We start from the raw sequence: 27,208 nt of genomic DNA, 5'->3' as shown, positions 1-27,208 counted from the left end.
TGTGTCCTCTGTTGTAACCAATTTTATATGCTTGATACCAATTTATGATGATTTACTGAAAGCAGGTGACTGGAAGGCTCTGAGAGAATAATCTCTTTTCTCTGAAGTTTAAACAATGTGCTGTACATTAAAAAAAAAACCAACAAAATTTTCTGTCTCTTGAAAAGAATAAAAACCTAAGTGAGTTTCATTAACGATGCCCTTCCCCTTTAATATGTACATAGGATTATGATTGATTTAGACTGTAAATCAAATATGTTGATGTGGGAAGACTCCCAAATATTTGTTCTTCTGTCTTAGGGGGCTTTTGGAAAGTGTCATCACTGTTGACTTTATCTTCAAAAAGGAAGACACCCCAATGAGATACTGAAGTGGAAGTTTGCTTGGCTAAGTTCATGCTGTGTGAGACCATTCTTGTTACTTAACCTCATCTCTCATTCACTCCTTCGAAAGACAGAAAGTCAGCAGCAATGTGGACTCTACAGAAGAGGCTTCTTTAGAAAATTTGGTCTTTTCAGGATCATCTTGAAGACCCACGATAGCAAGAATCTACACAGTCTTGGCTAAAACTGACAGCTTGAAATACTTAACTCAGGCTACAAGCAAATGGAAGCAAACCAGTATTTTCTTCCTAGGTAGCCACTGTTGAAACTGGCTGTTTCCTTCCACTTGTTGTTTTCAGCCAGCACTTCTGTTACTGTAATAATAATAGTAATAGTAATAATAATAATAGTAAGCTCTTCCCATGGCTTTACAAGAGCAAATGGATGCCACTGATTATTTCTATTCCCAAATACTCAGAGAAGTTGTTACCCTCCTTATTACCACAAAAGTTTCCTAAGGAGTTGTCCTTAAATATAATTAAAACAACAACAAAAAACGTTAATATTTCAGTCTCATTCTCCCATCCAAATTAGACCTTGGACAAGGATTTAAGGAAGGATGTGCCAAACATTGAGGACTGTTAGTAGTCCAAGTCAATTAGAGCATTTAGTGCTTAATTAAGTGTTAATTTATGCTCTGTGTAATCTCACAGAGAGTAGAAATTTGGTTCAGGCTAATTGGAAAACAAAATTTTTGCAATTATGTGTGGAAACATCTATTACTTTTATACATACAAAACCTAATTTGTTTTATATGAGTTGAGGGCACTGTAAAACAAGGGTAAACTCCTGTCCTGGTTTGGCTGGCTTCTTCTTAGTTTCAGAAATCTCACTTTTTTCCCTGTATCCTCAGGAATTACAGCATATACTGAAGACAAGCTGTCTGGCAGCCGATTTTCCATGTTTCCTTCAAAGGGCAAACTTAACTGTCTTCTGCAATAGCAGAGTTGAGAATGTATTGGTTCTCACATTCTCTCTTTTCCCTGCTTCACAGAATAAATAGAAATTGTAGCTAGAGCTGGATTAACCAGGAGCCAGACATTTAAACAAGAGACATTCCTGACTTCCCTGCATGCTACAGCAAACACAAACATCATTCTTGTCCTTGCAGGAAATGCATCTTAAATCCCAATCAGAAGTAATGTTAAACTTTGGAGACCTGACCTCTGCAGAGACCTGTCAGTCACCTCTGACGTAGCCCATGGGAACGTTCAAATTGCCACAGCTGATTCGCGTTCTTGTTGCATGCACACAGAAACAAGTCCTTCTCATCTTTACTCTTTGCTGCCTCTATGCATTTGCCAGAAAAGACATGGACAATCATTCCATTCTGCAAGATGAGAGAAGAAAGGAAAGAAAGAAAGAAAGAACAAATTTAAAGTAAGGGATTTCCAGTAAAAGCTAGGCCATGTTTCAGAATATTTATATGCAATTTATATCACCAGTAATAACTGGTTGTTCGAAGTTTTTTAAGCAATGCCCCAAAAACAATGACTGGATTTAACTTTGTGCCCAGAGCATGGTGAATATTTGTAGTTCCTTGTAAGGAACTAACATGAATGATAAATGCAGAGTTCTTTTCCACCAATGTTTTGTTCTGATGGCTACAGGTTGTCATCAGCCCCAACCTCAGTACTACAGGCCATGACATTTCATAAGGACCAGTGTTTGCCTTAGGAATCAAACCAAATTACAGTAGGACTGTTCCAGAGGATGGCTGCATCCCTACAGCTACAGTAACTGCTATTTTCCCAGGCTGTCCCAGAACATGGCATTTTTCAGTCTTGTTGAGGAGCTCCTGCTCTGCTGGGTAAAGTTCACTGAAAGACAATGAATTTCTCTAATATGAAGTTCGCTCTTCTTTTACAATGCAGGAGAAAATTTAATTTTTCCCACTTAAAGCACCACAAAGGGCTCATTTGGGAGGGGTCAGGATTTCCAAACCTTTCCTCAGTCTGAAAGAAATGAGAAAGTATTTGCCCCAGTTTGCTCTTATTTTCACAACCACTGATTCTGATTCTATTCATATAAGGCCAGTAAGACAAACAGGTAAAACAAAGACTAGGATTTTAGGTAAGATTTCTGTAGTTTGTATTTCTAAACCAAATGTTTTTTTATATAGACAATGTTGTGGGCAAGAGACATCCCAATTTTTCTTGGTTAAAAAGGTACAGAAGTGAAATTTGCCCTTCAGGTATCTCATCCCTTCACAAAAATCCTGAAATCACCCAGTGATCCCACAGTCAACCATGACATGCCTTTCCCCCATGACAGAGCCACTACTGACCTCCTGGACATCCCAGTGCTGGGTGCTGTTGTCTGTCTCCTTTGTACAGTTTTGAGGGATAACCTTCCCGTGTCTGACATCAAAGCAAAGCAGCGGAGCAGAACCAAGCCAAATTTCCTTCATGCTGTTATATTCAAAGTGCTGGGAAAGGGAGGGTTTGTTTGAACAATGATGGGTGGACATACCAGTTAATTTGTAAATGCTAACTCTAAAGACAATTTCCTGGATTTTTTTTTTTAAGATGCAACCCGAACATGAGTGACACAGACCCAACAGCCTTGACTCTTCAAAGCAGTGCCCTCTGCTAGCTAATTCTGGCATAACTATTTACCTAAGGAAAGTCTTTGTGAACTAAGATAATGTGTAACATAAACCCACCCTATCATAAAATTTTCCAGTTTAATAAATATTTGAACAGAAGGGTGTTTCTGACAGCATCTTTACATGCTGCAGTTTGAAATGTGCCTGCAGCTCACCCTGAGCTAGACCAATGCCAGTTAGTCTAAATGAATTTACCTCCCACCTTAGACTGTAGTTTAGGCATTAATCTTCAGATTTAGTCACTGATGGGGATTTCCCCCCCCGCCAAATATTCTGGAACTGTTATGTATTTTTTGTACTTTTTACTCACAAGCTTTCTGTTCCCCAGACACTACCAAATATACTAAACAAATAAGCACTTAATGATGTCTTCTGGAGCAAAGTGTGGGTATCTGCCTCAATGACACATGGGACATTGGCATTTTTCAAGTGGCATTCAGCTGTGGAAGAGTGGGCATCCTTGCCTTCACACACGCTAATTTAGAACATGCCAGTATTTCTACTAGTGTCAACCCAGCCACTTACACGTTAGAGTGCCTGTCTTCTGCATGGCTCCCTAGATCTGACACTGCCTATACACTCAAAGTATACGTTACCTGGGTGAGACTGTCACTGCAAGGGGACAGTTCAATAGAGCCTTCTGCAGTCGCTCTTCCAGGCCTGTAATCTGCACAGAAGCCAACACCAGTATTGTAAAGCTGTAAGTAAAAGTTTATATTGAAATAAATCATAATTGGATACAAACAAAATACCCTTCAGCTAACATTTCGTGATTGTATCCCTTTATGATACATGATTTTGTTCATAAATCAGGCACTATTTTTTTTTCTCAGACTTGATCTTGCATATTGATCTTGCAGACTAATGTGATATAAAAGGCAGAGTTTCACCAAGGGTCACTGTTACCCAGTAAGTTTTGTTTAAATTAGAGAGATCCACTTCAGGGTTTAAGTATTATGATAATTAAATAAAAGGTATCAAAATGTTTATGCTACTGGAAAATTGCACTTCAATGGGACACTGTAGTCAGAAAAAACACAAGATATTCCAGAAGAAAAGACACATGAAAATTCCTGTGATCCACACTCAGTTCTTACACTCTTCTCAAGCTAACCTTGAAAATAAAGAGCACATAAAATAGTAAAAGGACATGGTAAAATCTAGCTAAAGATAGCTGAGGGTTAATTAGTAGACCTTGTTGCCTTGTTAGGGGGAACTCCCTTTCAGTAAGGCTGGTGGGAATGAATTAATATTTAATCAATATTTAATGAATTATAATTATCAACTATGTGTTTAAAAAAAACCCCAGACATTAAGAATATTTTGTCCTGTACACAGTCAGCCAGAAAACTGCTACTGCTATCACTTCTGTCCTTTGGGAAGTGCAGTACTAAATAAATACTTTTCTCATTGTGCACATGGGTCAGCACAGAGATATCGTGGCTGCTGTCACTTCTGCCACCTGGATGAGGCAACACAGTTCTTTTCCTTTACTAATGGCACCTGAAGAATCTAAGGTTAGGATCCTCTGAGCTGTGACACTGAACTGATTCAGATACTTTGGGTTCAGATCCTGGCTGGTTTTCAACATTTGTGTGAGAATTTGGGTCAGCTCTTTGTCTCTTTTTCTTTCTCCCCCCACTCTGGTTGCATTGCCTGTTTGGACTGAGTACTTGGGACATGGAAATGACACTGGAGTCTTTGAACAATGCAAAAAAAGAACATTCTTTATAGTGTTTCCTCTTACCTTGCCAGAAAATCTTGGTGTGTCTGCAGGCTGGGAGAGTTCAGGGTACACATTTGATACAAACCACTGGAAATTTCTACAGCCCAGTCTCTTCTGTAGCTGAAGGCGCTCACTGCAGTCTGGCTTCTCTGCCTTTAAAGAGAAAGGGAAAAAAGCTAACAAGGTTACTGGTGTATTTGTGTTAGAGATGTTAGGAGTGGAAATGACTACACAGGAATTATTTATACCACCTATTCTATCGTGAATGTTATCTATATTGATATGTATCTCTTATGACATATGCAAAGGGGGAGATCCAGCCATAGCCTTCCTCTAACTTTGTGCTAAAATAGCCACAGTCTGGCATTGTGACAGAAGTGTTTCTGAAGTAGCATACATTGTGAAAATAGGTATGTCCTCTAAAAATTATTATTATACTGCAAGATAAGTAAGCCTTTGTCATATTTTTATTTTAAAAAGTCAGAACCAAGTTTGATAGCTGTTGCACAGAAAATCAGTGGGATTGTATTAGATTGCCATTTAATATAGAACTTTTCCCGCTGATAAAAACTCAATTTCCTGGCCTTTAATAGCCCAAATTACCCAGTTACTGTCAGTCCTCTATGATCAGAGGAAATAAGTGATGACAGAATTTAGCCCAAAATATAGTCCATCACCTATTATCTATTATCTAGCAGTTAGTAAATCTAATGAACAAAGGTCTTCTGCAGCTATAAACGCATAAAACCTTTCCTATGATTTCTCTGTTTTCTTGAATTATAAAGACACAATATCAACTCTCAACTTTCCTGGTAGCAACTCTGTTATGAAAAAAGACAAATGCCTTCAACCCTTGGTGCAGCTACAGGCATCTGTACTGCAAAGGACTGACAGGCTAAATATTTGAGGGTATTTAGCACTAAAGATGACTAACAGGATTCTCAAAACCTCTAAGCACTTATGTGTTTAATTCTTCAGTTTCAAAACCACACAAAATGCTTTTCTAAATCTGTCAGTGCCCAAGTATTAAAAACATCTAACAACCCTTAGAAGTCTCTCTCCTCTTTCTTGCCAGTAGTAGATCTTCCCTCTTTATGTTTCTACTTTTTATAAAATGCAGTTTGGGATATGATTCCAGGACACTGGTCTGTATTTTTTTGTCAAAAATTAGAATTGGCAATGTAAGCAGAGAATTGCCTGTAAATAACTTTTTCCCAGACCAGCTATTTCTCTGTATCCATAAGAAAGAAAAGAAAAGAAAAGAAAAGAAAAGAAAAGAAAAGAAAAGAAAAGAAAAGAAAAGAAAAGAAAAGAAAAGAAAAGAAAAGAAAAGAAAAGAAAAGAAAAGAAAAGAAAGAAAAAAAGAAAGAAAGAAAGAAAGAAAGAAAGAAAGAGAAAGAAAGAAAAAGAAAGAAAATGACTTTGCAACATGAAAAACATTGACAAATGAAGGGCCTTGGAGATCAAAGCTGAGGTGTCAGTCTCTAAAGGCAGGGATCGACCATTCCATAGGGCACTGTTTGCCAGCCTTTGTAAACTGCACAGGCAAAGCTCAACAGTTGCAATATGTTAAAGAGAACCTCGTAATTCAGTGTCAGTCTTAGATTCAATAAGCGTAACAACAAAGTTCAGCAATTCTGCACTACACAGAACCATCCTCTAGAGGTATTCTTGGAAAAGGAAGAGAGAGAAGTAAAATGCTTCCCCTAAAAAGAGATGTTTCTCCTGAGACTCTGCCTTGGCTGAGGAAGGCAGTGGCAGTAAATCTCATTTTATCATACTAGTTACAGTCTGCATTTGATGCTGAATAAATGGTGCAAATAATGTAAAGAAACTCATCGTCCCTGTAAACCCATCTGAAAGGAAACTGTGCTTGTAAATTAAATATGCAAACCACACAAGAAAAGGAGCAAAAGAGCTGGTGGCTGAAGTAGTAGAGAGGTGGGAAGAGCCTAATTCATCTGTTTAATGCTTGCACCACGGGCATCCTGCGCAAGATGTGATTTGGACCATAAACCAAGGAGGGTTATAAAGGCACCTAAATGGGTGTCACTGATTGTTTTCTGCAGAGAGCAATGGTGGTGGTGCAGACTCATGGAGAATTCTATAGTGGCCCATAGGTGGCTCTGCTCACCCTCTCAGCGCAATAAATCCCCTCAGGGCCCTTTGCTGCTGAGCGGCAATAATGTCCTTGCTTGCTTGTGCCTTTTGAGTAACATCCCGCTGCACAGACGGGCTGAAAACATCGGCTGTGACAGAAAGGAACACACAAAAAGGGCCATTTATGTTATGGTATGCTGCACACAGAGATCATAAAATTGATCATTTGAGGGAGCATCGTACTCAGAAGTAGTAAAAGTATTCTGGCTAGAATAAACTCAGGCAGAAGGTCACACTGCTCTACAGCTAGCCAGCTGTATCATTGGCAACTATACTTTTTAGTAGAGAAAATTGCTTCTGAGCTGACAAGAAAAGCCTTCAGGGAATTATTGAATGATTTAAAGACCTAACTGCCCATTTTGAAGGGCTTGGTCTAGTGGCTAATAACCTTTTGTGAGTCAATTGACAAGCTCCTGGACAGTGGAGTTCAAACCTGCAACTAAGACAAGGAGAGAGAACATTTTAAAAATATGTGAAAATAAGAGTACATAAGGAAATACAGTAGTTCCAGACTCTACAATTAGTAGGCTGCCTGGAGAGGCAGATCCACTGGTGGAGCATAAGGAGGTGGGACTAGGTGACAAGGGAGAAGTCACACTGATATACAGTCCTGTTCCTCTCCCCAGTATAATGCAGCTCCTGCTGGACCTGGCTTTATGGGTGATAGCCAGTCCTTAATGACTGAGGCATGCAGGACAGGTATTACTGGAGCTGGTGGTGCCCACCAGTGCAGATGAGCTCATTAAAGCCATCAGGATTGGCGGCAGCCTGGGCTGTAGTGACCAAGCCCTTGTTGAGTCTGTGATCTCAAGGAGTGTGAGCCTGGTGAGGAGCAAAGTCAAGACCCTGAACTTTGCAAGAGCAAACTTCCAGCAGTTTAAGCAACTGGTGAAGGAGATCCCCTGGGAAACTGTCCTTAAGGGCAGAGGTGCTGACCAGAGCTGGCAGCTCTTTAAAGCCACTTTTCCTACAGTGCAAGAGCTCTTTATCCTGGTGTGTAGAAAATTGAGCAAGGCAGGCCAGAAACTGGCACAGCTGAGCAAGGATCTGCTCCTCAAACTGAGGAATAAGAAAGAAATGCGCAGACTTTGAAAGCAGGGACAGATGACCTGAGGAAAGTACAGGGATATGGTTCAAATGTGTAGGGGTGGAAAGCCAAGGCAAAGCTAGAACAGGACTTGGCAAGGGACACAAAGAATCACAAGAAGGGATTCTATAAATACACAGGTCAGAAAAGAGAGGACAAGGAGAATGTGACCCCCCTCCCCACTGGTAACCAAGAAGAGTGAACTGGTGGCAACTGATATGGAGAAGGCTGGGTTGTATTCCTTTGCTGGCAGTCAGGCTCTCCACTCTCTCAAGACTGATCCTCTGAGTGAGTGAGGATGGGGAATGAAGTCCCTCTGCCTATAAGAGAAGAGCAAGCTGGAGATCACTTGATGAAACTGAATAGAAGTGATGGCCTCAGGGATAATTTAGAGCAACCTCCCAGTACCTAAAGGGGACTTACAAAAAGGAGCAGTAGTTTTAAACCAAAGGAGTGCAGGCCTAGATTAGTTACTGGGGAGAAAATCTTCACTCGGAGGATAGCGAGGCACTGGAACTGGCAGCATGGAGAAGCTGTAGAGGCCTCATCCCTGGAAGTGCTCAAAGCCAGGCTGGATGGGGCCCTGAGCAATCTGATCTAATGAATGGCATCCTCGCACATGGCAGGGGAGTTGGAATGAGATGAACTTTAAGGTCCCTTCCAACCCAAACCATTCTCTGATTCTATAATTCTATGATTCTATGAAGTACAGGAGCAAATACAAATGAGAAACTACACAATACCTACCCATGCTCTTCCTAAATGCTTTCAGTGAATCTTTTCTCCTTAAAAACATGGCATTTTTGAATGAACAGGAAGATAAATGATACATTTTCATTCAAAACTGTTCACAAGTTTGTCCACTGCCTTGTAGAAAGAATATGATTACAAGAAAAAGGTACCAGAGCCAGAGAATTCCTGAGAACTGCAGCAACATTAACATTATTAACAACATTAACTACACCAACAACATTCACCACAGCTGCAAAACTCCCAATAAACATCCACTTGTTTGTAATACAAGGAATACACAGTTCCTTGACCACCCCTGATCTGCCATGGAGACTGTACTTAAAAAACAGGTGCAGCTATTCTGTAGTTATTGGATTGTGTGTAACCTGCAGATTGTTCAAGTGTAGCTGCATGCCAGGGCTATACCACACACCTGCCTGCAAGCCTGTCCTAGCTTACAGGCTGCTGGGAATCCAAATTCCTGGAGGAATGTCCAGTCAGATGTCTGAGTCATGCTTCTAATGAAAATGTAAATAGTGGCGTGTTGAGACCTGACTTTCTCAGTTCAGTTACTTCAGATACATCAGTTCAGGGAAAAAAACAGACCTTTTTTGTCACTAGACCACTCAGATATGTTCCCTTCCAGGACAGGCACTATAATTTGCCACTTGCCTGTGAATAATGCTGAATATCCTCAGAAATCATATAAGAAAGACCTTCAGTAACCAAGAATGAACCCTCTAGGGCGGTCCTTTGAGCACACAGTGCTGCAGGCTTCTACTTCAGATGCATGAACCCTCCATATACTATCAGTGAAAAAACAAACCACAGCTTGTTAGGGAGTCATTTGGAGAAGAAGCTATACTCCACAAGGTTTGGTAACTTCAGCACAAGGCCGAACTTAGGCACAAGTTTATCTTTTTCCTTCCTGGTCTGACAGCTCTTTCACTGGAAGGCTTACTAAAAAGATTATCCCCTGCATCTGACTGCATACAGACACCCCCATTCCTATTCCTCTTCCTGCACCTATCTCAACACAAACATCAGAAACAAACCTCTACAGGTGTCTTTACCTTGCTGATTAAGAAAGCCACTGTGTCATGCTTGTAGAAGTTCTCTTTAAATGAGCCCAGCCAGGTCTCTGCTATTCGGATTTTGTTCCTCACAATGGCCTCTTCATAGGAGAAAGCACGGGGGAAGTGATTTCGATAGACATGCCCAACTCGGGAACATGGGATAATTTCTACAGAGCCACCACAGAGCCAGGTCTGAAACACAGGTGAAAGCACAGAAAGAGATTACCTTATTTAGATTACTCTTATCTGAAATGGAGAAGCTCCTTTACTCTAGACTCTGCTTCAGGAAGTCCTGGAAAACAGCAGGAAAACAGCAGGAGCATTACTACATGCTTCTTTATACATTGCTCCTCATAGAGACATAGAGAAGATACTGGGCATTCAGACCTCTGATTTGACCCAGTTTGGCTGTATGTATGCTTTTGTGTTTTTCTGTGCACAAACAGTGCAGAGTTGTGGAGAGATCTGGGTGCACACTTTTCCTTATCTGGGACAACAGAAACACTATGCCCTTTGTGCCTGCAATTTTCATAGGTTTTCAATATCAGTTACTTTTTGTATTCAGCAAAAGTCAATACAAAGTATTTAATATAAACAATTTGCTATTAAAACTACAGGCTGGCAAAAAAAACCCCAAAAAACAAACAAAAAAAAAAAACCTACTCTCCCTTTGGTTCATGTTAACATACCAGAATAGAAGAGGCAGCTTTCAGAGTGTGCCAAAAGCAGTGACTCTGGCCTCAAGCAGATAGTGATAGCCAGCTTCCTTCTCTTGAAATAATGTTCCTAACTCACAGCAGCTGCATGTTCTTGTATAGTCCAGACAGGCTGTGGAGTGTGGGGATAGATTTCTGCAGGGAAGGTTGTAGTCTCCATAACCCAACATATTCTGCACTGTTTTTACAAATATCTTCTTGCTTTTTCCCTCAGGTTCCTTAAAATTGCAATACTTACCACAGCTTGATGTTTTAATTAAGGTCCTTACCCTAATAGATAGTTCCAGGTTTTCTGCTCCCCACATAGTCATGTCAGAATCATAAGCTCCACTGTTTTGGAAGTAATGTCGATCCATGGCCACCACTGCACCAGCTACTGCAGGACTCCTGTTTAGAAAACAGTTTGAAAGTGAACACCTTGAGCTTTGGATAAAGAATTATACAGAGGGTGAAAAATCCATCATTTCCATAGAGAGAGTATTAGAAAATTATTCCATACTGCTCCATATAGGCTTGAATGAACTGATTATCTAACCAAAATAAAGAACGACTGGAGTGTAATTCTAGGATTTGCTTTGGGAAGGGGGCTAAGAGCTGAATTATCAAATAAGACTCAGAACAGTGGGGAACATTGCAGATATGTACATTCAAAACAAGAGACAAAGAGACCATGATTAAGACAACTCTTTTAACTCTCTATGACCCGTCCTTTTCTTTCCCTACAAACCTCCACACCTTATCTGGTCAGGCTGTACTCTAGCTATGTTGATGTGTGGAATGTATTTGTCACACTGAAAGTGTGACTGCAATCTAGTTAGAATGATTACTAAAGGCTAAAACAAACAGCACAAACAAAAAAAACCTATCCCTTCAGAATTACTAACTGAGCATGTGCGAGTAACCACACCTTTCTCTTGTTAGCTGGAAGATGACCCAAGATGACCCAAATTGTACAGTTTTGCTGCTGAGCTGAGCAAGGCCCATTGTCTGATGGACTGTTACCTGATAGGGCTGATGGGAGACTGTCGTACCTTCTCTTCATGCTCTGGCACTGGTTCCCAATGAAAATCTAATTTCCAATCAAAAGCACCTCGATGCAGGCCCACAGAGTGATAGTACTGAAAGGTCTTCCAGTCTATGACATCTATGACAGGGGAGACGACACTGTTTCTGAAAAAGACAATAACATTTATTTCCAAAACCAAAGCATAAATTGAGTTAATTTCTCTGTTAGTAAACAATAGGTATCCTCTTTGACACTGTCAAGCACAAGCACTCCTCTAAATGCTGAGTGCCTTTAGTTTCCCCGCTGACAGAAGTTCAGGTGCTCAGTGCATGGGAATACTGAGCAGGCAGAGAGGAATCTAAAGATCAATAATTTACTGATACCCTGTACCTTGCATTGTCATTTAGTGCTATCTAGGATTTTGTTACGAGTTAACCATCAGAATTCTTATAAAGCTATTTCACACAGAGGCCCCAACCTCTGATGCTCCAGGCTCTGCATGGATGCAAAGTTTATAGCAGAAGATGATTTGGCCTCTCACACTTTATCATCCATTGATTTTCCTGTATATGTTGCACACATTTCATGAGTTTGTAACATCAGGCCAATAAAGAGTGCAGTTATCCTTAGTTTGTTCTGCTGGTTGTTTAGAAAAAAAAATTATTTACTGAGTGTTTGTATTTTATCACAATCTTAGAATGCTCTTGTAAATGTGCTGTCAAGGGTGGAGTCTACTTTTTAGAGCAAGAATAGAGCCATTGCACTGTAAGTAGCAATCCTTGAATTAATTTCTAACTTAAGTTAAATTTTTATTAGTCTGAGAAGATGTACTAGACATTTCCCTATGGCAAAGAAATCACAGTATTTCACAGTGTACTTGCACATCATCTTGGAATTAACTGGTAGTTCAGAACACTCTTCAGTGCTCCTTGCTTTCAGGTCACTGATATATCACATTTGGAAATTTTCAGAGTATGAATGAAATGGTATTAGGGGCTTCAGGGAAAAAGTGTTGAAGAATAACATTATCCATTTCTTCTCTCTTATGCTAAAAGGATAGTCTCCGGTCTCAGTGCAAAGGCTTGTCTATAGACAGAAGTTCCTCTGGAGAAAAATCAGTAATGTTTAAGAGGGATTAAAGTACACTGGAAAAAAATATTATTGTTCTAGAGTAGGAATATCCATGTAGGAAATTATTCCCTAAGAAAAAAACTTTCTGTTAACACAGAGAGAGAGAAAACTGAAATGGTCATTTTGGGGGCAAAATACAGATGACGAATTCTTATCTCCTCTTTTGAGATGTATGTGTTAGAAATCACAAGGAGGGAAATTTGCTTGAAATGTAATACTGTCAGTGAAGAAAGGACATCTCAGAAGTCTCCAGTGCAGTGAGACATTTTTCCATGGCAGTAGCTAGAACCAGCTACGGAAGAAGGTAGCTCTGGGTGATGTTAATGTAATCTTGACATATCTTCTCTGCCTTTACAATCACTAGAATAATGTTTTTTCAGTATCAGAGTGGGGGAAATTCCCAACTTTGTTTTTTCACAGTTGACATTCCTATAGAGGATTTTAGAAGCCCACAGAGAAACAGACTACTGCTTGCCATTTGATAGTACAAAGATGAACCATGCCAAGGATTTCTTTAAAATGACTCAGTTTTGTTTCCTAGTAAGAGCTGACCGTCCTATGATGAGCTTAATCCAGGAAGATTTAAAATAAGAAAGTGATTTTATTTCTTTGCTCAGGTGTAAAACCATCCTTTATAATATGCAATAATAGGCCCTCTTAGAAACAAGTATCTGGTTTATAAATAGGTGAGAAAATTTTATGGTAACATACAGCATTTGCAGGCATATACATCAAGCAGTGAGTTCCTGTCATCCTTCCACAGGACTCAAGAAGAAATGGAAAGAAGTGGTAGTAAAAATAATAAAGCTGATCTCCTTCCCCGATTCTCCTAGTGATGTCCTTGTGATACAATTTTGTATCCATGACAGGAGAAACCACCCAGCGCTCAAGCCAGCAGGGCCTTTCTACTGAAAGTTTTACTCACTAACAGCATGCAAAGGAAACTACCTGCTTCTGAAAGTTACTAAAGGTAGTGTCCCACTGGACTCACACAAACTGGCATTTCTTTTCTTTGATGTGCTGGGGGAAATGTATCTGACAAGTTAAATGGATTTTAAATGACTGAATGTCAAAAATGAAAAGTCAGTGTAACAGTAATTTCTGCAGCCTGCTGCATTCTCCAGGTGTACAAGTATCTCTGACAACTGCCTGGTTGGGAGCGTAGATGCAGCTGCATAGTTTCCACCTCAGTTTGCTGCTGCTTGCTGAAACCCACACTATCTATTGCTGCTGGTTTATCCATTCTCATTCAGACAGGACTGAGGAATTAATGACCCCAGGGTAGTTTATTTTACGACTTCAGATTCAAGAGGGAAAGATCAGGAGGGTGTATTTGAGTAGAAGTCAGAGGCAATGTGGACAAAACCACTCAAAAGACCTTGACCGTGCAGACTCGACCACATCTGAACTGATGTGAACCACGTGAAACGATCCTAGATAGTTCAGATAGCGACAATGCAAACACAGACACACTCAGATATATTCTGGATCAGATGATCCAAACATTTCAGACTATCCTACATTTTCATATCATTGCAACTATTTAAAACCTGTCTTTTTTTTTAATCCCCCTTAGTTGCCACTATAAAGCTCCAAACTCCAATGCTGCTTCTGGCATCAGTGCAATTGCTCACAAGGGTAGGCACCACAGCAGTAGTTCTAGTTATTGGGCATTGATTCCTCAAGATTCCAATTCAAGAAATATACCAGTAAGGACATAATGGATTCTGATAGTTTGGAGACCAAGCAATTATCCAAACTATCTGCAAATTATGACATGGAAAATTGCAGTGTTTAAGCTGAAAGTAACTCATAGGAATAGGTCACATTCTATCCTGTCTAATTTCAACCATAAACCAGAACAAAATAAAATCTGATCTCCTTTTCCACAAAATTATACAGTAAAAAGTGATAACTCTGTTTTTGAGCTGCTGCTTATGTAGCTTTTTCAGAATGACAAGATTAACAATTTTCAAAAGTATGTTTGTAACAGTAATTCTAGACCTTCACCTAGTGTACATGTAGTATAGTCATGATGTAGCTCTGCTGAAACCAACAGATACACACCACCTTAAAACTAAATATTGGGAGTGTCTTTCTGATCTGAAATAGAGGAATCTATTAACTTTATCCTGTGTGAAAATTCATCATTATTCAATTTTAATCCTAATCAAGCAGTGCTTTACCCATTTTTGGTTGGTATGATTTAAAATAAAATAGCTGTTTCCTGCATATTCAAGGATGGTTGGATATTTGTGTAGTTCTAAATGCAAATTTGCAGTAGATGGTAATTGGAAGATGTGCTTAGATATTCTTGTTTTTAACTGGGTAACTGGCAGACAGCAGCTTCTCGGCACTTTGAAATGAAACACAAACTACTGCTAATTTTACTCTGTGGAATCTGAGGAAAGAGAAAAACAGGAAATTCAAATACAACTAGCAGCAAGGCTTTGGACTGTTTGACTAATCTGTGAATATTTCAAATGCTTGGAACTCACACAAATTACAAAAGGTCACAATTCCATGAAAAAGACCAACCCAAACAAGAACAATTTCCTGGTTTGGGATTTCTTTACCAAATACAATTGCAAATGAAATGTCTTCCCATGACCCTTTACAGTAAGCATGGACATTATGTTCTTTTCTAATTTTAAACTAAGTAACATGGGAAGAGGAAGATTTAATTAATGTGTCTGTTTTGAAGTTTTGGATACACTTTTTTTTGAAACTGCTTTTGTATTGATTTATACTTTCTTTTGCTGGAAAGGGGCTTTAATATATTTAAATCCTCCTTTAAATAATGAGAACAAAAAAAACCCCCAAACCCATGAAAATTATGTACATTCCTCAGCCTATTTCAGGGTGCATCACAGCTTGCAAAAATTAGATAGCTGAGAAATCCAAGCAGGCCTGATTCTCTGATTCTGCATACAGTCAAAACTTCAGTGAGTAACTGAGGACCCAAGCTGGTTCCACAAAATGCTGCATTTCCACTGAGAGCACCTTGCTGGGTAACTTGAGTCTTATAAATGCAGACCAATTGAAATTAGATAGGGTTAATAAGAAGATAAAATGCAGTGATAAGGAATGGCAAAGCTAAGTTATAAAGGATTACGTAAATACTTGGTCTCCTTACAGACCAACTCCAGACTAATTTAGGGCATAGGAACAGTCTACTCGAATGGATGGACTATTCATATGCTAAGCACTAAGCAAAGCTATGCAAAGTGGAGTGCTAGGGGAATGCTTTGGGAATGCTTTATTTAAAAAAAATATTTTTGAACCTGCCTCTTTTGGCTAAAATATTAAAATTTGTATGTGGAGTAACAAAATCAGTAGAGGTAAACAATACCTTTTAACACTCGAAAGTCAGGGCACTGAGCCATTAATTATGCCTAAATCTTTATTGCTCCTGTGTTTAGCAGTAATATTTGCCTTTGGCTTTAGACTCTCATCTCTATTTTCCTTTACCTCAACTTCTTTAAAATAGGTCACCTTCTGATTCTGATCAACTGTGAAGGATTGTAAAGAGATAGCTTATCTTCCCATAATCTACCATGTAAATGCAGAACATTTACTGAATTTGAAATGAGTGTTATTGACAAATGGGGGATATAAAAGGATCGAACAAACACAGAAATCCCAGGAAGCAGGCTGTTACATGTGAAGTGTATGGAAGGATTCCAAAACAATGAGAACAGCATGGAATTGCATACTCAGACACTGGTGTTGTGTGGGCTCTGAATGGATAACATCATGCTTCTCCAAGCCTGTGAGAAGTTAGAAAACAGATGGCTTATGTATTTGGTAGCTCAAAAAGCTGGGATATGGGCCACTGAAAAGTGGGGAATCAGAAAAAAAGGGATGAAGAAGCTGTTCATCTTCAGCGCAAAATATTGCCCTTCTCTCTTGTGTATTACCATAAAATCAGAACCACACAGAAAATTCTCTTTCTATTCCTGTATCTACAAGCAGAGGCTTCCATTTGTTCCTGATGGGAGCACACAGATGATGAAACACCTTTCCAGTGCTACACTAATTTCTTATTCTGTTTATCAGCATTTTCATTAAAGGTTAGTGACCTAGAATCACATTTCTAAGTAGAGACACTTTGAATTTTAGAAATAGGATAAGCTTTTTAAAATAATATAACAGGCTTCTGTTTCCTAATCTAATATTTGAGCTGTGGTATTGGCAGTGCTCCAGCACAGAGAGAAACAGCCATTGCAATGAGTAGCAGGGGAAAGGTCCTAAGGGCCAGCTACTCCTTTGCAAGCCATCCCTCTGTCCACAGTTACGGTGCCCAGGCCTCTTTTAGAGGTGAAATTCCTTGTCAACAATATAATCAAGGTTCATTTTGCTTTCATGAAATATTTTAAGGAAGTAAATTTTGGATTTTTTTTAAAATCATCCTACTTCAGCACAGTGGCCACTGTTTTTAGATCAAAGGAACAACATTTTAAAGGCTTCATGGCACAGTTCATTATATGCCCCTTCTGCCTTTCTCTGTCTTTGGATGGAATACAAAATAGGAGCTCTGCAGTCTCCTGGAAAAGGCAAACCCTTCCAAAGATGACTGTAATAATGGCACAGCTGCACTGTTATGCACCATGCTACCCACTTGGAATTAGGCTGGAACACAAGCAGTTGTCAAATGAAATGATCTGTGGGCCATCTCATGTAGTTTCCTAGTATTGTCCAGGTACCTACAGTATTCATCCTTGAATAATTAAAATGTCAAGGAATGCTTTAGAAACTACTGAACCATTCTCTAGGTAATACACCAAGCTGATGCACAGCTTCCCAGTCAACTTATTAGGCATGGTTCACAGAACTAGTCCCAGTCAAGGTGCTCAAAAGTGTATATACAATTATTTTAGAATGACTTAAATTTTTTTTCAGAAAAATAAATGAGATTGGGTTAGTGAATAAAGCCATTATGTAGGGAGATGAAATGTCATAACCTAGAACAAGTCAAATACTTGCCAAGTATTTCTCTATAAATTTTTCTATACCTGTAAAACTGGAATAATTTTTCTTATATTTATCCTACAGTCTACTAAGAACGGGGAGTATCTCTCTTGTATGTTCAACTCACAATGAGACCTAAGTCTGGGCAAAGATCTCTCAGCATCTGTCTAAGACATATCACAATATTAGTGACACACTTTGATTGGGAGTCTAGAAAATTAGGCTCAATCACAATTTTCAAAGTTAAAACCACTCTACAGCTTCCTTAAGCTCCTGCAAAGCTTTGAAAGCTCCTGTTTGAGCTTTGAAAGGCTGCATTGGTCCTTGCCAGCAAACAACTCACCCACTCCATGTGATCATTTTCCCAGCCTGTCCCTCCAGCAAAAGTGCATGAGTTACAGTTTAAGTGGTACATCAAGAAGAGGAAAGATAGATTTTTCACCAGTCACTCTCAACTTTCTATCCTTTCCTCACTTGAGTAGTCTCAGGGAGTGCATATGATTCAATTTAACAGCTTCTCAAGTGCTAAATTAAGCCAAGTTGACTATGCTAATACTTTACATTTCCATGGAGATCTCCATGCAAGCATTACAAGCAATTTATGAAAAGTCATGAATTAACTTCCTGATCAGGTCAGGGTTATTGTTACCATTCTTCAGCTGGAGAAAGAGGCAGAGTAAGAGAAGGTGACTGCCAGGTGCTTTATTTTCCCTCCTCAATGGAGGATGTCACAAGTTCTCCTCACTAGCCGTGACAAAGCTTCCAGGGGCAGACACAGTGACTGATAAAGCACACAAAAAAAGGAATGGCTTAACCCAATCAGTTTTCTACCTTTGCTTCATTAATCCAATTAGCTATTAGTTAATTCACTGTTAAATTCTGCTGTCCTGGAGGAATGAATGAACATATGGGGCCTGTAAGGGAAGAGAATTCCTTTCTCAACCCCTGGTGACAGTGCTACAGAATCTCTGAAGGACAGCAGACTTGGAGGCTTTGCATTCCCTCAGGAGGGATAATTTTTGACAGTGTATTTTTGACATGGTGGGGTTGTAGGACGCTAACTTCTCTCCTGCTGTTGTAATTCTCCCTTCATTATAGGTCTCCTCTGAGACTTTTTGTAACTCTTAATTTCAGCAATTTCAACGCCCTTGAATAAGGACTGGTCAATTGATACACACAGTAGTTTTGTTTGAACATCAAAAATAGACTATAGTTCACGGCAGAAGAATATTCTGAATATTCATGAAGTATATTCATAGTAAACCATCTAATTAGTCAGCAAACAAAAATAATCTGCTTTTCTAAGGAGGACCCTTTTGAAAAAAATTTTCCTGACATTCTAGCCCAACATTACTCTTGCTTTCAGTGTCCTTAATGTTTTCATTAATTCAAATGATGTAATAATTTCTAAAAGCTCACATTAATTCTCTTATAAGCAAACACAATAAGCCATAAAAGTAGCTTCTTCCAGTGCCTGGGAACACCCTTTGAAGATGTTTAGAGTGACTATTTAACAGACTAATAAGAGTTTCAAGATTTTTTTATTTTACCCCCTCTAGCAATTATCTTTTTCCCAAGTGATAAGTTAATGTAGAAATTTTTCTTTCAAAAAAGTCCCTTTAATAAAAGATTTACTGACATGTAAGCCTAGAAACATTTGCAGTGGTTTTAATCTCTTCAAAGGACTGCACAGATGAGCTCAGCTGTACATTAGAAGGCAAGCCCAAGAACCACCCTAAACATGAAATACTCAGAAATATGAATCTCTACCTTTGTTACTTTGGTGTCAGTGGTAGTACCTGTGATTAGCTGAGCATATCTAGGCTTCCCAGGAAGTTTGGGCTTTTTCTGTGGAAGAGAAATGGCGGCCAAAAGGTGACATTGGTACACAGCCAAACTGACTCAGGAGGACAAAGCATTTTATTCTTGGCTTCATCACTGAGATGGCTAAAAAGTAAAAATAATGGAGTCGTTTTCTCTGGTGGATGCTTGCCGATTTACAAACAGGGTGAGACTAGAACCTGTTTAATACAGACCACCAGGAAGCCTGCTTAAAGCTCTAACTGGATACGAATTTTGAAATGTACACTGGGTGTAAAGTGAGGGTTGTCAGCTGTGAGACCTATCCTGCTTCCCACATATCAGAGTGATGCATATGGTGATAAGGTAGAAAATAAAAGGGATGTGACCAGAAGCAAGAAGGTAACCAAGGGAGGATTACAAAAACTACCCAACACTTTCCAAACACATCCCTTTCAGCAGAAATTAGCATATCCAAGGATATTTACCGGTTGCTGGAGAGCCTGGCCAGGAGGGGTTCCAGCCAACCCTTCTGACACTCACAGTGTGAATCCATGAAGATGAGCACATCCCCAGTAGCTCGTGCAGCTCCTAGCATTCGACCTCGGATGACTCCAAGCCTCTTGTTGCTCCGGATGAGCTTCACACCATCCAGCTTGGAGATGTATTCACTCAGAGCTGACTTCAGGGGCCCTGTCAGAAACAGAACAGTCACTGAAATGTTTTAGCTTTGATCCAAGCTGTTAGAGAAAATAAATAGGTATTACGAGATGCTACTTCTTGCTGGTAAAATGTTTCAAGGGCATTTGTTTTAAATGGTTAAGTAGGCCACGTTTCAAATATTTCTACAGCAGCATAATGTCAAAGGGAAGTAGAGACTAATGGAAACTGAGATTCACAAGGTATGAAGCTATTCCTGTGGGAATCTTAATAGTCTAGTCTCCTGTTTTCAGCAAAAGGTGGATGCTCTCATCATCTCATAAAATACACAGATGAGAGTGAGACACTACAGGTGTTTGGCTTTCCCAAGCACTTTGGATTACTTTAGCAATGTGGACTTTTCCATTCTATGCTTCAGCCAAAATCCAAGTCTGGAAATTATGATAGCAGATCTGGTCCAGTGGGAATCCTAAGATTTGCATACTGTGATCTTATTAAAGTAAGAAAGCTCAGAGTGGTTGTACATGATGTGGGGGGAAAAAAGAAACATATTTTAAAGTTGAAAGGCTACACTGAATTCTAGGGATGGATAGTGAAATCTGGTAGCCAGTTCTGGGCTCTGCTTAGCTCACTTCCTGAGAGTCCTCTTTGCCTTCTCCTCTCCTCACAGACATCTTGGAGGACAGTTTCTTCCCCAAAGGTTTGGAAAAAAGAACTCACATGCAGAGAAATGGGAGCTACCTTGCTGGCTGAGATCGTCGACTAGGATGATATCCTTGAGGATAGCCTTTGGGGCTGTATCCATAATGCTGTGCACAGTTCTCAGCAGAGTAGACCAGGCTTCATCGTGGAAACAGATGATGACACTAGCAGTAGGCAGACTGGAGTCATATTTTTGCTGTAGGCACCTGCATGGGTGAAATGAGGAAGACATGGGAAACACTGGAACAAATGGCTAATTTTTTTCTCAGAGCAAAGTTGCAAGCAGCACCTAAACCTTCTGAGGTGGAGAGCAGTTTAACATCTCAACTCACTTCTAAGAAAAGGAAGTACTAAGGTCTCCAAAACTGAAATAGGAAGTGAAAAGTTGGGAATGGCACAATCAAAATTACTATACAAGAAGAGGAAAGTGTTCCTGTGTTCTGGGGTAGTTTTTTTTCCTGCTCTGTCTGCCTCAAAAAACAGAGCTCAAACAGAAACGATCCAGAACGCAAAGAAAAAGTGAAGATAATTAGAGCAGAGCGAAGGATAAAGCAAGTCAGTCAGTCTCTACCAATTTCCACATTTTCTCAAGAGAGAAAAGAGCAAACAACTGTAGTACCATTAAGACTGACAAATAAAATAACTCATCTGCACAACAGATCAGTATACCTGTGGATTACCTGACCAAGATACAAGTGAATGAAGCCAACATCTCAGTCATTTACAGTAATGCCATGGATCCTTACATGGGCCATGATTACAAATATAGATACATTTAAGAAAGAAAATGTACTTTCAGTATAAAGTTTGTACAGGTTGCTTTTCCAATGAAAATGAATCACTGCTGAATGAGGCTCCCAGCTGGGAGTCAGTGTGCAGTCGAACCAGCAGTAGTCTGGAAGTGAGTGGCATGGTGCAATGTGGACAATCCAGATTTGGGGGTTTGCTCTATCATTGTTTTTCATTGTCTTGGGTTTGGGGAACACTGGCTGCAGGGAGAGTCTGCCATCTCGTCTTTGTCTCAGGAGGCCACGTAGCACTGGGTAAGAAGAGTGCACACCATCTTGTCTTGGTCTCAGGAATAACTGCCTAACACTGCCAAACCACATGAAAATCCCCCTGCCATCTTGTCTTTGCCTTAGGAATAACCACTGTCATTGCCAGGTCACAGGAACATCCCCCTGCCATCTTGTCTTTGCCTCAGGAATAAACACTGTCATTGCCAGGTCACAGGAGCATCCCCCTGCCATCTTGTCTTTGTCTCAGTGGCCATGCAGAGCTAAGTCAAGGTGGTGAACACCTTTTGTGTAAAAAGCACCTTCTCTTTTTGTGTACTTGTGTTATTAATATTGCTATTGTCACTGTGTGTTTCTTACTCCATTGCTGTTTCTTTCACTAAAGTGTTATCTCAAACCATAGTCTCTCCTTTGTCCTTCCCTCACCTGAGGGGAACAGTGGGAAGTTTAATTCCCAGTTGGTGTTAAACCAACACAATAACTCACAATAAACAATAAACATTTAAAGATGACAAACACCTCCCAATTGTCCTCACAGAAACTGTATATGAAAACCATCTATTCTGGTGTGAGGATTCACATTTTCCAGAAAATGCCTTCAAATGCCCATTGTAGATATGCAAAGATTATGTCTATATGCTGCTTTGCTGACATTAGAAAGCACATTTAATTTTTTTTTTCATTTCCCAAATAAGAGTCATTCAGTGTCCTAACTCATTTAATCTCCAGCAGCAAGAATTTCTTCAAGGAATTACACAATTGGCTGAATGTAGCCCATTGTTACTTCAGCATTTTTTTATTGCAAAACAAATAATTAAACAGGTTTTACAGAGGTTGTTAAACAACTGGCTACTCAGCAGAAACTCATGTAAGGAATATAATTGTAGTATTTCTGTTTATTAGCGTTTAACTGAGTGCTTCCATTCATGGACTGAGGTTCTATACTGCTAGACACTATCCAGATACAAAGATGCTAATCACTTAAGAGAATCCACAGTCTGAATTATTTAATTATGAATACACATAAATGGTTACTATGCATGCACTTCTGGGAATATATATTTAAAAGGAGCACAATCTTAATAATTTTTTATATTTTTCAACATAAAGTTCACATTATTTTTTTGCATAGAAAGGCAGATTTTCTTGATGATTTTTACACTTCAATTGATCTATATTGTTCTTGGTTTACTAATTTTGTGTATACTCAACAACACTGTTACCTCACAATTTCATATAAGATGATTGTTTTAATTTTAAGCAGGATCAAGAAAAGAATACTCTCATGACTTGGGAGTGAGTATTTTCAAGCAGTAGAATCAAGAAGTAACTAAAGGAAATGAAGATCTGATGCAGTTCTTTTACCACCAGGCAGCTTCTAACCAGAAACATTCTATAGCTATTAGCACCTTGTTGCTAGTACTGTGGTTGGAGTAAGAAGATAAGGCTGTTGTGAAATCTTAATTGGAAAGAATTGAAAATAACTGTACTTGAACACATAACCTTGGAGGTGAGTGCTTAGTTGCCATGGAGATTGGCAAAGACTTGCAATATAGATATCTAATCTTCACAAAAATGCACAAGGGTACTGGTACACAAAATACCTTCCTTGTAATTTGGAGCAGTTTCATAGACTGTCTATCATAAATTGGCATTTCAAAAAGTCAGGGCTGTGACTATTATGAGACACAGTGATTTAATCTAATTTGTGAAAAACAAGGAATTGTCAATGCAGCAATGAACAGACAGCAATTCTGACAAGGCAAAGGCAGAGCTGACAGGGACTCTCACTCACCTTCAGGAAAATGTTTCATTGAGATTCAGTTCCAAACAGCACTCCAGAGAAAGCTATACTTTTGTAATGAAACTTAAAACTTTCATAGATTCCTTGTGAGTTTCTTTTGCCATTTGACACTCAAACCCAAGAGAGGAAAACAGACCTTTCTTTTGGGCAGAACCACCATCATAAATGTCACAATGGCAGGCTTGATTCAAGGGTCCGAGGAGAGTGTCAGTCCCAGCTGGAGCAACTAAAAGCAGCAGAAAGCACTTTGAGGGATGAAGAATACCTCAGAGGATGGGTTGCTTTATTATTGAAGTACTTGCCAACCAGTTTCAAGCTACATGAGGGAGACTGAGTCCACAGAGGTAACTCACTGAAACATCTCCAACTGGTTCGCTCCCCTCTAATTAAATAATAATAGACATCGTGATGAACAACATGATGCAAACTGGATAGAGACACAGATAACTTGCTCTTTTTTTACACTGCTGTAAAACTGGACTGACACAGTTGTGAGCCAGGCCCCCAGAGTAAACTACTCCTAAAAATTATCATTGTCGTTTGTGTGTTGTGCCATGAAGGACATGTCTGGCTTAGATATATTCTGCTGCAGGTTTACGATCTGGATTTAGATCAGCCTCAGATGCTGAGATCTGGGGTTTCAGTCTGGGCTCTGTAAGCTGTAGTATTGAGAGCTCTTTAGGCTGTAACTAGTCAGACAGCAAAATCCATCCAAGAGCTCTGACCATGGCTTAAATTTTACCAAGATCAGTATTAACTAAAGCTGTCCCTTGTTGGATGGCCCTTCAGTTGCCAAAGTGAAACTGTTTTTTTGGCTTTCCACCACAGGCAGTAAACCAGGGTAGTCATTCCTCCTTTGAGCCTTACATAGATCAAAGAGTTAGTGGTGAAGCATGCAAAAAAATAACTGAAATGATATCCGCATGTCATTTAATGGAGTTAACCAAATTAACACTGAACCTAGTCAATAAGTACATAAAACACTGCTTCATTTCTCTTTCTTTGAGACTGTACCCTTAAATTAGAGCTGCCAGCTGTCCTTAAACATGTGAAAATGAACACTAGAAAAAAAAATTATTCTGTGTCTTATTTAAAATGTTTTCTGGTACATCGTTCCACTGTGTCCTGTGACAAAATTACAATTGTTTTTGTTACAGGAGACAAGACACCACCCTTGCCCTCTCCATGGGAAGCATATCACAGAATCAGTTATGTTGGAAAAGACCTCTGAGATCATCAAGTCCTGTCTGTGATTGACCATCACCTTCTCAACGAGGCCACAGCACTATGTGCTTTGTCCAGTCTTTCCTGAAACAACTCCAGGTACAGTGACTCCACACCTCCTTGGACATTTCATTCCAATGTTTAATTGGCCTTTCTTTGAAGAAATTCCTCCTAATGTCAAACATCAACTTTCCCTGGGGCAGCTTGATAGTAGATACACCTCAGATCCTTTTTAAGAAATGTGATGAGCCCCTCCTGGGCTGCTGGGGCAACTGGTTCTCAAGTCTTCAGACTTCAAATGTAACACCTGGGGCTTCAAACGCAACATTTTTTTTTTTGTGATGGCCTTACAGCCTGGCTGCTGACAGGTATGTTGAATGTTGGCAGACCTTGTCTGACACTCCAATCTCCACCTTCCTTCCTCTTGCGAGTTTCCTTTCAATACTTTCCACAAAATCACAGGATATTCTGAGTTGGAGGGACCCACAAAGGATCATGGAGTCCAACTCCTGGCCCTGTCCAGGAAGCCCTAAGGGTCACACCATTTGCCTGAGAGCATTGTCCAAACTCTCCTTGAGCTGTCAGGCTTAGTGCTGTGATCACTTCCCTGTGGAGCTGTTCCAGTGCCCAACCACCCTCTGGGTGAAGAACCTTTTCCTAACCTCCCCTGACACAACTTTGGGCCATTCCCTCAGGTCCTGTCACTGGTCTCCCCAGAGAAGAGAGCAGTGTCCGGCCCTTCTCCTTCCCTTGTGAGGAACCTGTAGACAGAAATGAGGTCTCCCCTCGGTCTCCTCCAGGCTGAAGAGACCAAGGGACCTCAGCCCCTCTTCACATGGTTTCTCCTCCAGACCCATTGCCATCTTTATTGGCTTCCTCTGGACATTCTGCTTTATATCTTTCTTATATTGTGGTGCTCAAAACTGCACAGGATATTTAAAGTGAAGCTACACCAGTGCGAAGTCGGCTCCACTTTCATGAGCGACCATCGGGTCGCTTTTATTCTGGAAATGCTGAAAGCCCCAACTCTTGATTCATTCATCACTTCGTAAGCCCAGTGACGCCATAGCTCTGGCAGGTGGGCTGAGACGGGGCCTGGCCTAGAGGGGAAGCGCCTCTCCTGCTCGCCAGCGGCCGGACAGACGGACGGACAGAGAAGGGCGGGGCCCGGGGCGCTCCCCACCCTGACGGCCCCGGCACCTGCCGTGACGCGGCCGCCGGTAGGGGGCGCTGCCGCCCGTCGGGCCTCACGGCAGGGGCGCGGAGGCGTCCTGGCAGCGCCCGCACCGCCCGGCAGCTCTCACACCGCCCCGTGAGTGCTCACACCGCCCCGGCAGCGCCCGCACCGCCCCGGCAGCTCTCACACCGCCCCGTGAATGCTCACACCGCCCCGGCAGCGCCCGCACCGCCCCGTGAGTGCTCACACCGCCCCGGCAGCTCTCACACCGCCCCGTGAGCGCTGCGCTCACCCAGCCAGCCCCAGCTGCCCCTCCCGCACCGTGCCCCCTCCACCTTTGCCGCCCGCCCGCTCTGAGGGCTTGAACCACCTCCCGAAGGAGGCTGGGAGCGTCCCCGGTGTGAGGAACCGAGCGCCCTGCCCGGAGCGGGGAGTTCGATAGGAAAGACGCGAGGTCTAGAGGACGAGAGGTTGGGGCAGGCGCGGCGGGGGGGAAGCAGGCAGGTTTTCCCCAGAAGTGAAATAGGGTATTTTACTTACAAGGGGTGTCGTACCTCAGGCAGGTCCCGGCGCAGCGCGATCCGCTCGCTGAGCACCTCGTTAAAGCCGTGGGTTTCCAGGCCGAGCGGCCGCTCCCCCGCAGCAGCCCCTTGCCCATCCTGCAGGGGAAGGGACAGCGGCTGGGACTCGGGGTCCCCTTCTGCCTTCACCTCCGGCCGCCTGCTCTGCTGCTTCACCACGCGATAGCCCTTCCTGGCCTTGCTGTGGTTCCTTTTGCCGGTGGGCGACACGACGGCCATGATCAGCTCATCCTCCCGCAGGGAGATGAAAGGCGATAGACCATCCAAAGGGTAGTACTGCTGGCTCTCCTCCTGGGTTTCCAGCATCTCTTGGGTCTCCACAAAGTCCCTCTGATACCCTTCCCGGGGGTTGAACTCCACAGGCTGGAAAGTCCCTTCCTTGCTCTGGTTGCTGGGTGGTGGATTCAGCGTTGTAACCATCAGTAGCAAAAAACCCAGCGTCAGAAACAACAAGAGAAACTGCAGCTTACGTGATCCATATCTGCACTTCTTCCTCAAGAACATACTGTTGGTGACAAAATGATACAGATGGTCATGTTAAATATCACTTGGATCTTCCTCAGATTTCAGTCCTCGGGTTGCACAAAAGCCCTGGTTTTCACTATCTGCCAAGAGGATTTGTTTGCTCCCTTCACATTTCACTGATGC

The 27,208-nt window shown here is 41.0% G+C and overlaps 1 protein-coding gene across 1 annotated transcript; it reads right to left on the bottom strand.

The window, feature by feature from the left end:
* Positions 1–1,566: 1,566 nt before the first annotated feature.
* GALNT15 (polypeptide N-acetylgalactosaminyltransferase 15) lies at positions 1,567–27,065 on the bottom strand. The gene is made up of 10 exons (XM_062496129.1): positions 26,520–27,065; positions 20,798–20,964; positions 19,885–20,089; positions 11,491–11,658; positions 10,758–10,875; positions 9,770–9,964; positions 4,739–4,870; positions 3,588–3,689; positions 2,671–2,811; positions 1,567–1,713 (listed from the first exon to the last, which is right to left on the bottom strand). The coding sequence occupies exons 1-10, from the start codon at positions 27,062–27,064 to the stop codon at positions 1,567–1,569; spliced, it is 1,920 nt and encodes a 639-aa protein (XP_062352113.1). The 5' UTR covers position 27,065.
* Positions 27,066–27,208: the final 143 nt, after the last annotated feature.

Source organism: Cinclus cinclus, chromosome 1 (genome assembly GCF_963662255.1).
Source record: "Cinclus cinclus chromosome 1, bCinCin1.1, whole genome shotgun sequence".
Lineage (NCBI taxonomy): Eukaryota > Metazoa > Chordata > Aves > Passeriformes > Cinclidae > Cinclus > Cinclus cinclus.
This window is presented reverse-complemented; position numbering and strand designations above follow the sequence as displayed.